Genomic DNA, 11,503 nt, shown 5'->3' with positions numbered 1-11,503 from the left:
AAATTAAAAAAATAGAATGCTATTACATTCATGTCAGGTCCACTAGAAATTTATATGAGAGAATTCATCATTTTTAACTAGATTCACAAGTAACCACTAAACCCAATCCAATTAATTAAATTCCAAACATAACACCAATAAAAACTTAAATATAATAGATTCAACAATGTGAAATAAAACAAAACATCTAAAAACCCCCGATGAAACCAAATATAATGCTTCTATAGTTCCTCTGCTTCTTGCGAGATGTTGGCTCTTAGAGTTGCACTATGAAAACTTGCAATATGAAGATGCAAGAATTTGAAGATAGTGGTTGTTGAAAAAGAAGGATCATTGCCGGATTTATAGATTTTGGAAAGATTGTTTGAATGGTTGAGATTCATTTGAGAACATAATTGATCAATGGTCGAGATTTCATGTGACAAGTTGGTGGGAGAGAATTGCGCATCTTAACTGTCCATCTGATTAAGAAGTTAACTAGTTTAATTGATTTGACAGAGAATTTGATTGAATAGTTTACTGACTTAACTGATTAAAAGACCGAATTGATTTATCAGTTAGCTAAATTGATTAGTCAATTAGAAAAAGGTGATTGAGAGTTAGACTCAAAGTTAGTGGCAGTTATAATTTTGACATGTGATGTAAGAAATTAGAATGAAATGTCATTTGATTTGAATTTAGATTTTCAAAAATGCCAAATGAAATGGAAATAAAGAAAAAATAAAAGAATATTTGACTTGGAGAGAATTTTTGAAAATCCAAATGAAATGGAAATAAAGAAAAAATAAAAGAATATTTGACTTGGAGAGAATTTGGTTAAATTAAATAAATTTAAGAGATTAATTTAATTTGGAGGACGTAATTAGATTATTAAATAATTTAACAAAATTAAATTATTTAATTATGCGAAAATAGAAATTGATTTTAATTGAACAATAAAAATTGTTTGATAAAGTAAATAGTCATAATTAATTAAATATAAAATTATTTAATTAATTCAAAGGGGAATGGTCAATTGATTAAATAATTAAGATAGAAATTGAAATTTTTTTTATGATGAAAAAGATGAATATTAATTTGGAGGAATAAAATTAGATTAATTAAATAATTAATTAATATAGAGAAATAATTAACATGTTAGTAACCAATGTCTTTTATAAATTATTTATTATATTTTTATTTATGAAATACATAATTATTTATTAATTTATTTATCAAATAACATAATTTAATTTTAGTTTTTAATTTTTTTATAATACTAAAAAATAATTAAAAAATAAAATAAAATAATGTAAACAAATAACTAAAAAACAATATATTTAATTTTAAAAAAATCTATATAAAAAGATCACATATATGATTCTAGAGATTGCTATTTCACTTCAATAAAAAATCTATTTAAAATAAACACATGAAAAATGATCTCTCACTTTACATAGATTTTTCCGAATACGCAAGTAAAGAAATATTAAAAGAAAAATCAGATCATTTCAAGTTGATTTTGTTTTGGCGCCACAGTTTGAATTTTGCCCAATCTTTATTTATTTTTTACGCGCGGGGGATCTTACGATGCCCGTAGCACTTACCTGTGTTAAGCCTGGGATCCCCTTGCTTAATGCTTATGCTGGCCCCTGCAAAATCATAATCGCACTAATTAAAATGCGCAGGTGTTCCAGCTCTAAATTCCGATTTTTTTTCCGTTTATGGATCACCAGATCTCACCCTCTTCAAGCTTCTACATATCCATCTGATTTCAAGTAACGGTTGCATTCATAGTCCGCTCAGCCCAAATTGTCAAGGTACGCAGGTTTTTCTGTTTGCGCACGAAACCGATCATATTTTTTTCTTTTGGGCTAGAATACCCGTTTCAGTTTTTGTCACCATTTTATCTGATTTGCAAAAAGGAGGCAATAAGCAGAAAGCCCATTTTAGTTTTCATCTCCTTTTGTTTTGATTACCAAAAACAATCTACCAAGGGTATCCATTTTAGTTGAAATTATCATTCAATTCTATTTACATAAAAGATATTACGGAATATTACTCGTTTCAGTTTCAGTTTCAGATCTTACGATTTTTTCTACCTATTCCGAGCTTTTGTCATATCTTTAGGTAAGGTTATTTTTCTGTCGCAGTATCATCGCTCTGCATCTCTCTCAGTGGAAATTTTCCACTTTTAACCGAGTTTATTTGCCAAATCGTTTAAAATATTTGATTTGATTTAGTTAGCAGCACATTTGTTTCAGCTTTAATTTCACATTATCTGCCTCTTTCTTCTCATTCTCAAGCAGGCCTCACTATTTATGGTTTATATTTTTCTTTTAAATTTACTTTGTGGCAATATTCTCTTTTCTGAGTCCCCCATTATTTTTGTATTAAATTTGTGTTTATGCTGAGAATGGTTGAATTGATTAATTTGATTTAAGCAAAGTAGGCATTTAAATTTTCAGTCCATATCTTCTGCCTCTTCCTTTCATTTCCAAACTCTTCTCAGAATCTAGGTAGGCCTTTTGGTTTTTGGAGGAGTGTCCTTCTAGGTGCCCATCATTTTATACCCTTTATTTTGTTTTTAAATTGCATTAGAGGCTATAAGTTTGATTTTACAAAATAAATAAATTAGCAGAGTATCCAATTAATTTTCAATTCCATATGCTGTGTTTTTACCGTCCCATTTTGACGCTTTTCTCAGAAATTTAAACAGGCTATTTTGGTTAGACGATACTCGGTTTTTGAATCTCTCTCTATGCCAGCGATATTTTTTTGTTTTTTGTTTTCTTCAAGATATTCTGAAACCATTTAATTTAGCTTAGGAAAAATGCGTAGGGGGTAGAGCACTTATTTCAGCTTTCAGTCCCTTCACATTTTGTGCTTCTTCTCGTTCACAAACTCTCCTTAGAATTTCAGGCAGATTACTATTGTTATGTAGCAATAATAGAACCTTTGCTGATTGCACGTCTTCGCTGAAATTCAACTCCTCTACTACATCCACTCTTCACGAAAAGAATATTTAAATGGGTTATTTTGGTTTGGCAAGTTTGGCAATAGGTCTGAATCTCTAACTGTGGCAGCATCATTTTTTCGGATTTTGTTTTTATCAAGAGAATTTGAATCCAGTTAATTTGGTTCAGGAAAAATGTATAGTTGGTAGAAACCCAATTCAATTTTCAGTTCTTTCAGATCTTGTTCTACATCTTTCTCACTCACAAATTATCCTCAGAATTTTAGGCAGGTTACTTTGTTTGTGGCAATAGTAATACCTTCACCCTGAAACAACCATTGTTGCACAGTAAAAAACATGATCCCCATAGACAAGTTTTCCTTTCTTTGGTTTCACAAAAGTCCGCATGTGTTTCTTTCTTTAGGGAAGTTCATCTCTTTCATGCAGTATTATTATCATAATTTTTATAACATAATATCTCACATTTTTAATCTGTTGATTGAATCTTGGGTTGACTGTAACTCGACTCCTCTGTTACATCAACAATTTACATAGATAATACTATGACTGAAGGGCAGGTTTTGTGGGTTTTGAACCTGGGCTGGCTTTGTGCAAAGCGACCCATCTTACTGCTAGATCACACTCCAATGGACATATTGTATTATTGCTTTCAAAACTATTTTTTTGTTTACGCTGCTGAAATATTTGATCTGTATGTTACTGAAGCCATGGTACCAACTTATTTGCAACACATTTCTTGTATGCATGGGATCTTTCCATAATTTTGATGCTCTTGTCTGCATTTCCATACAAAGTTTAGCTCTTTCTCATTTATCTGGCATTCCTTTTTGTCTTTCAGCAACAGGCTTGTTGGTTTTGTGGTGGCAAGACTTTTGGGCTCTTTAACATTTGGAGGGCTGGGGTGATTCCTCCTGCAATACAAAACAATCTCTCAGTCATATAGATTGTGTGACTTTCAACTTCTGAGGATTTCTCTTCAACCAAGCTTTTTAACTTTAGGGTCCTCTTAAGTGTGAGTTAGCATTTGAATCCAAAGCCTCACTGGCTCAAATATAAGAACAAATCTAGAAAAAATAAAATGCATTATGTTTTTGGTATCTCAATTCTTGATTGTTTGGCAAGTGGCTATTCCCTTGTCTTGAGAAATAATTTAAAATATGCTAATTGGTGTGTTACAAAATCTACCTCTTGGGAAGTTTTGTTTGTTTAAGGACTTCGGTTGTCTTCCTTGAGAACAAGCAGGACTATATAGGAGGCATAAGCCATATAGGGTTCCTGCCAGAAGCTATGCTTTTTTGGCAGTTGGCTGAGTGTTTTATACATGTCTCTGGGTATCATTATTTGATACTTTGGTAGAATGTAAGATTTATTCCCTATATGATATTAAAAAAACATGCAGGGTATATGAAAATAAACTGATTTAAGATTTTGGAGTGTAGGTTCTTTTGTTATCCCGTGGACTTGGAAGAGACGTGAAAATGAGCCAGAGTCGCACAATCTCCTTTGACAGTGATGAAGATGATATACTTTTTGTGGCTAAAGAGGCGTCTCCCATTCCTCGAAGAAAGCTGAAGCGGTTGAAGAGAGCAAGGGAGACCCCTAGTAACAATGCAAAAGAGAGTAATGATTTTGGTGACCCCATGGACTACATGAAAAGTAATGAGTTGGAGAGCAATGATCAGTTGTTGAAAACTAGTTCACCGAGCCTATATAATGAAGAAGAAGAGTGGATTAGCCAACAAAGCTCTAACAACTCAGTTGATGAAGTAGACAAAGAGGATGAAATAAGAGAAAAGAATCAAGTTGCTGATAGCGACATGGAAAAAGAACCGCACATAAACACAAACAATTCGACTGAAAATTGCTTCCCTGAAATAAATAAGGATAATGAAGATCTGAAGAACCCTGAGGGTACAGATGAATGTGTAGTGGAAACTACCCAAGACTTGGGAAAAGCAGCTTCAACCCCTCTAAAGAAAAATAAAAACAAGAGGAGAAAGGATTCCAAGAAGAATTCAAAATCAGATTCCAAGTCATTAAATGCAGAGGAAAAGCATGTTAAGAAAAAGGTGTAGCTCTCTAGCTATAGATCTACTGAGCCTCTTTTGATTTTCTTCTCAAATATTTTGTTTCATTTGGGTTTTTTTGGCTTTGCAGAAGAAGTCTGAACTTGAGATGATCCATGCTGAATCCCAGCGGCTTTTGCGAGGTTTGAATAGTTGTCAATTGTTTCTAATTCTCTCCAGTTTACTGTGAATGGTCTTCCCCTTTCCCTTTTCTTTGATGGAAAAATAAATCAGGAGAAACTTTCTGATTTTTTATTTATTACCATTAGAAACTCCGGATGCATCTTTCAAACCACAACCAACTATCAACAAACCAATTTCATCTGTACTCGAGAAGATCCGTCTTCGAAAGCTCCAACTTCAGCAAAGGTGAGGGTGACATAAAACCGGAATGTATTTCAAAATGCTTTCTGTTTGGTTGTGTTTATGAAAGACTTCAAATGAAATTTAACTCTAAAATATTTTTCTTTAACATTCATTTTACTCAATGGTTTGAAACAGAGGTGGAAAGGGGTTTGCTGAAATGTCAAAAGGATCTGGATATGAGGACACATCTTCTGAGGAATTTTCAGAAGACGGCCATGATATGGGATCTTCAGATGACGATGAAGAAAAAGATAGTACATTACAGGAGCAATCTCAATTTGAGGTGAATTTGCTAAGATGTTAGAGTGAAAGTACATTATTTTTATTTTTTATCTCGACAGGATAATTTCATGATAACATTCAATAAATGATTCTCTTTGCTTCAGAAAAAAACAGAAAATTCAGAAGCAGCCAATTTTGCTGCCCCATTTAATAATGACAATGGCATCCCTAGGACACCTGAAAATTGTGGTGAAACAAGCCTAGCTGAGAAGGTGAGTACTGCCTCTGAAGGCTTTAACAGAGATTCGTGGCGTTTGCGTTTTTCCCATAGCATTGCGATATTAGCTATGGTCTGTCTATGGCAGTCTATCTATGCTTTCTTTTGTCTGTTGTTTTCATGATTATATATGCCCTGGGTGGTGTGAGTGATATCACTGAGCAAGAAAGTGTGTATGGATTTGAGTTATCTTTTAGACCAAGGTCGGCTAATTGTCCAAGGCTCTAGTACGATTGCGTAACGTACTTAGAAACTTTCACAGGAAAATCAGTGGCCATAGAAAAAGCATGAGTTTTTTTGTTTAATTGGAGAGAAGTGAGAGGCCGCACCTGAATGATATTATTTGGATGTTGGCTTATCCTCAATGACTGTGCAGGCTGAAAAGGAAGATACTCCCAACACCTCCGGTGGATTTCGAGCACCAGTCGAGGACACGCAGGTTTTGATTTAAAATTTTTGAAGTGTTGCTTTCCAGAGTTTAAAAGAAGTTTCTTATTTGTGCTTAGAATTGTTTGGAAGTCTCACTCCTTAATTGATACGATTTCTACAGGACCTTTTTTGCGATTCTCAGCTGAGCTCCGGGGAGGATCTAGAGCAAAATCCCGATGATAGCAACCAAGACAACGAGGATGTTGATCCAGCTTTGTTGAGCATGAACTTGAAGCTTGATTCACATCCTGATGACGATGAGTAAGCATGAAAAATTCTGGTTCTATACCCCTTATTTTGGTTATCCTGTATTTCTCATCTTTCTCTATGGAGATTTTATAGTAAGTTCTCAGTTTTTAATTGTAGGATGTAAGCATACAACAATAAGCTAGGTTTTATATCAACGAACTGATTTTATTCTTCCCTTACTCTTATAGAAGGTACATACTTGGTTATCCTTTAAATGCATTTTCAAGGGGTACTTGCCAATAAGTTTCATGTATTGTTAGATTAGTGACCAGGATCTGGCTTAAGAATGCTGTGTTCAATCCCTTTGATAATGACGAAGTAAATATTATTTTTATAAAACTATTTAACCCAAGGGTTTTGCTTCCCATCAGATTGTTTGATGAAGATGACAACAAGGAAAATGTTGATCCCTCACCAAGCAAGCCAGCTGAAGCATCATTTCTGTACAGTAAAGGTGCTCCAGTGAAGGCATTTGTTGACGATGAAGCTGAAGACGAAGATGAGGATGTTCTAGTGGGGCAGGGTGAAGAGGATGACTCTGATGGTGATGAAAATGAAGACTTAAAGGATATTGTGGCCACTGCTGAAGAACAGCCTCAAGATCAAAGTATGCGTGATGAGCTTCATCGCAAATGGCTTGAACAGCAAGATGCCGCTGCAACTAATGACATATTGTTAAGGTTAGGAGGTGGTGGGAAGTGCAAAGGTCATCCAACCCGGAAAACAGCACTTCTTAATGAGGATGATGATATTGCATTTCGTGACCATGGAGATGACACAGTTGATTGTGATGATAAAATAGGCCATCACAGCTCTGATTCGGAAGAATCTAAACATGAGAATAGTGACTCTGATACAGAGGAGCCACCTCTAAGAACAACTGTAGACGATGTTGGTGACGATGATGTTTTTGTGTCCTCAGAGGATGAGGAAGTGGAAGAAAGATTTATGCGTGCACGAATGCTCCAGGAGTCTGTAAGTAGTTTTTCCTTCTACTTTGATAGGTGGGCAACACCTTATGTGTTTTCAAATGGTGAATAATAGTTAATTGGTCAATGTGGTACCAGATTTTGACAAAGTCTAAATTTTCTGGTCCTGTCTAATAGTTCTCTGGAAGTTGCAAATCCATAACCATTCATTTTTAATTTTAATAAAGACATTTCTTTTTGCTTTCATATCAGGAGGAACAAGAAGTATTTTTAGCTCCAGGAGATGATGAAACTTCAAGAGAGATTTTTGGTCTTATCAAGAAAGTGAATATTGCACCGAATGGCAAGAAGAAACCAAAAACTTCATCAGGTAAGGAGTTTTATGGATTATACTGCCATGAGTTTTTGTTTTCGTTATTTTTTTTGGGTATATTGTTATATACAGTGCTGTTCATAATGAGGTCTTGTAACTTTCCAAACTTCGTATTGCATGTCATGTTCGATGAAATTTTAGGCTCTGGAGGAAACAGCAATACCTCTTCAAAGGTGAGGAAAACATACTTTTATGTAGACATCTTAATTATTTGTCCATTTTTTCGGTCTCATTTTCTCTCTGTTTGTGTTTTTTAATCTGGTGTTTAGTCTTCAAATAAGATTCAATTGAGTGGCTTTTGGTTGGGCTAGCAAGACTTACCCGTTCCTTGTCTGATATTTTGATTAGTGATTAGCTCCTTTCCCTCATAGGTTTGCATCAGTTGACAATTCTCTTATTAGAAACTGACTACCTGCTTGGTCATTTACAATAGTAATCATTATTGGAATTGTCTCCGTCGTTTCGTAACGAGAGCATTCTTGGAGAGGATAATTTTTACTCAAGTTGACAAGATATATTATTTTGTTTTGCTTGTTTAAATTCACATCTAACTGTACATAGGCATGAAAAGTTTGCGAGGCTGGCATAAATATACAGATTGATGCAAATGGACTCCTGAAAATCAGGACGCTGACTGCCAATTAGCTCCACAGTCTGCTGCTATTATATGAGTCCTTGAAGGAGTGAATTTAAGATCCGATTAGTTTCTGTTTGAGTTGCTGTTATTTGGCATGTCTAATAGAAATCAATTTAGGGGGTTGCTTCTTTCTGTTAAGAAGTCATTCGATTGAATAATAAGGAATCGCAAGAATCGTAGGATAATGGTTTTTGAGATGTAATTTTCAGTAGGGAAGGGTAATGCAGCCTGATATTTTTATTTTTTATTTTTATTTCTTGTTAATTTCTGTCCTATTATGCTTATTATGCTTATTTCCTTTGTTATACAAAACAGAGTTTGTTTATTTGCAGGATCTGAAAATAATCTGCATCACAGATACCCATTAGTGAATGTTCATAAAATCTCTCAATTTTCAAATAAGATCTTAAACGAAAGAAAAATCCTGTTTCCTGTTCTCACTATGTATTTCACCTTAAGTTGTTGTGGAATCCTGATTGATCTTGGTGAAAACATCCTCATTCATTTTGTATTTTTAGTTGAAAACTCTTTATCTAAATCACCTTGAATGACTTCATGGGAAATCTTAAATCCTGATAAGAAGAGCATCACATTAAATTTGATTTGAGCCACTAAATTTTGTTATTTTAAAATTTAAACATAGCATACTGTAGGGTACCTTGAAATAATTATAGAATTATACGTATAACTTGAGTACTCAAATTTGTTTTGGAAGCTACCTTCTTGTGATCTGCTTGGACATATTAGGCAGTGCAAAGTAGCCAGAAGCCTGACTTCTATACAATTTATTTTGGTGACAAACTTACAATTCTGCTGCTACAGCAGATGTTGCCTAGTTTTTCTTTCCGAGAATTTGAACTGATCCCTGATTCTCAATGTTCCACAGGGAAACATCCCAAGTCTTCTGGGGCTGTGCCAAATGATTAGGGAATTTTTTTTTTTGAGGGGATGTCCCCAAGCATCCCTTCTTTTTCTACATTTTCTCATTCTCTGGGGACGTTATGATTTTTTTTGGCATCCCCGTGATGTTTTGTGTACTGGAGGTGCTACTTACATCTTGATATCCCTGGGGCATTGAGGGACATCTTGGTATTCCCTACTTGAACAGTTAACTGAAACAAAAAGGATGCAAAATTAAAGAATAAAGGGGGCATTTCGAAACGCTTGATTTTATGATCGTTGATAATTAACAAACAGATATACATTATACATTATACATTATACATATACATATACCTATACCTATGCATCTATCTATACGTGCATGCATGCATATGTATTAATATTTACAATTTTACATTACTATTTTATTATTTTATTTATTTATTTATTTTCATTTTTTAATGATCAAGATTAAATTTTTTTTCATTCAATATTTGACTATTTGAATTTTGTTTCCTTAAAATTGTTAATAAAATTTAACAATTTAAGTTATCAATTGAAGATTATAAAACACATTATTAATATTATTCTACTATACGTATGTTCACAATTAACTGTCCTTTTCTGTAATACAATTCTGACAATTATTATTGCCGGCACCCTCTGCTCTGCCCACTTCCCTCCCCCACACATCTTCGATTCTTCCAAAATCAGAAAAATACTATTGCCATCCTATCTCCATCAGTCTTATCATTCTCATCTTATCCCAGAATCTTGGAAAACATTGTTGTCATCTTATTCCAGAATCTTGGAAAAACAGTATTGTCATCTTATCCCAGAATCTATGCAACATGAACATAAAACATCTCATTTTCATGAACATGAACAGAAAAATCAAAAATATTATTGTTATCTTATACCAGAATCTTGGAAAACATAACTGCATGTAAAGTCAACTTTTCATCTCACAATTATTTACATGTATAAGACAATTGTTCATAATGACGTCGCTTTGTCAATTAAAAAATCAAGATTTGAGGTTGTAAAATGTCGGTAGATTGACCATATTAAATTTCTTCTGCAGTCATCTTTCCTGGGTAGAACAAGCTCAACATTACAGACATCACACAAGCAAAGTTTAGGAGGTTCTAGATCTTACATATTTGGTCGGGATGACAGCAATAGCAGGCACAGCATTTCAAAAACTGAAAACCAAGAAGATATGGTAAGCAACCTATCATTTTGAATATTGAATTATAGCAAGATAGTTACATGATTGAATTTGGAATTGCCAGTGTTTCATAACAAGTTGGAGGGCTTGGTGCTTGGAAATGTAGGCTCAGAAGGAAAATGAGTACTCTACAAATAATGTGAACAAAATGTCTTCGACCCAAGGCAAGTTTAAAAGGAACAAATCAGGAAATAAGGCAGCAAAAGATGCAAATGTATCTGGCACGGGTCCCTCTCTCTTTGAAATTCTTCGCCGTCAGACTTCTGATATGGATAGGACTTTGCAGAGCAGAAACACAAATGGACCCCAAGATAACAGGCCTGCCAATACAATGTCACACTTTGCTGCCTTCAGATCCTTTACATCACTAAAGAAGTAAATAAAGTATGAGTATTAATTGAAATGGTGGGTATAATTGTTTCTTCAACCTTCAGAGCATACAAGCTTGCCATGATTTAAATGGATTGGTCTATTTTCACATCCATTTATTGGTGGCGTGACGGGCAATGCAAATTTCTTGAACATATGTGAGTTCCATGCTGTTTATGCTGTTAATAATGACCTTACCGCTGCTGCTGTAAAGCTCTCGAGGTTATTGTATGTTAACGCGGGTTGGTTAATTTTGCTCTTCTTTATTCTTGCCATCGTGTCTCTTATCACCAAGAAAATAAATAGATTTGTTTTGTTGTCTAGACTAGATAAAGAGGCTTGCTTTTAGTTAATTTCTTTAGTCATTTTGTCTATTGCTTTTCATGTTTTTGCCCGTTTTGTTGTTTCCCTGTTAATGCTGACTTCTATTTCATTATTTAAGGGGTAACGATTTTTGCCATCGAATTCTTTTTTCAGATGTAGAGTTTCAATGATTTAGTATGAAGGGCTTTATATT

The 11,503-nt window shown here is 34.1% G+C and overlaps 1 protein-coding gene across 2 annotated transcripts; it reads left to right on the top strand.

Annotated features, from left to right (window-relative positions):
* Positions 1–1,546: 1,546 nt before the first annotated feature.
* LOC131032564 (uncharacterized) lies at positions 1,547–11,256 on the top strand. Of its 2 annotated transcripts, XM_057963584.2 has the most exons (14): positions 1,547–1,799; positions 3,795–3,968; positions 4,396–5,025; positions 5,114–5,165; positions 5,292–5,391; positions 5,524–5,671; positions 5,775–5,882; positions 6,264–6,326; positions 6,438–6,577; positions 6,937–7,540; positions 7,747–7,864; positions 8,009–8,040; positions 10,471–10,611; positions 10,724–11,256. In XM_057963584.2, exons 3-14 carry the CDS (start codon positions 4,435–4,437, stop codon positions 10,994–10,996), a joined length of 2,370 nt encoding a protein of 789 aa, XP_057819567.2. In that variant the 5' UTR covers positions 1,547–1,799; positions 3,795–3,968; positions 4,396–4,434; the 3' UTR covers positions 10,997–11,256. The 2 variants fall into 2 exon arrangements, with proteins under 2 accessions (XP_057819567.2, XP_057819562.2); XM_057963579.2 differs by lacking the exon at positions 3,795–3,968 and having other exon boundaries at positions 1,548–1,799.
* The last annotated feature ends 247 nt before the right edge of the window (positions 11,257–11,503 follow it).

The sequence above is a fragment of the Cryptomeria japonica genome, chromosome 3 (assembly GCF_030272615.1).
Source record: "Cryptomeria japonica chromosome 3, Sugi_1.0, whole genome shotgun sequence".
NCBI lineage: Eukaryota > Viridiplantae > Streptophyta > Pinopsida > Cupressales > Cupressaceae > Cryptomeria > Cryptomeria japonica.
This window is presented reverse-complemented; position numbering and strand designations above follow the sequence as displayed.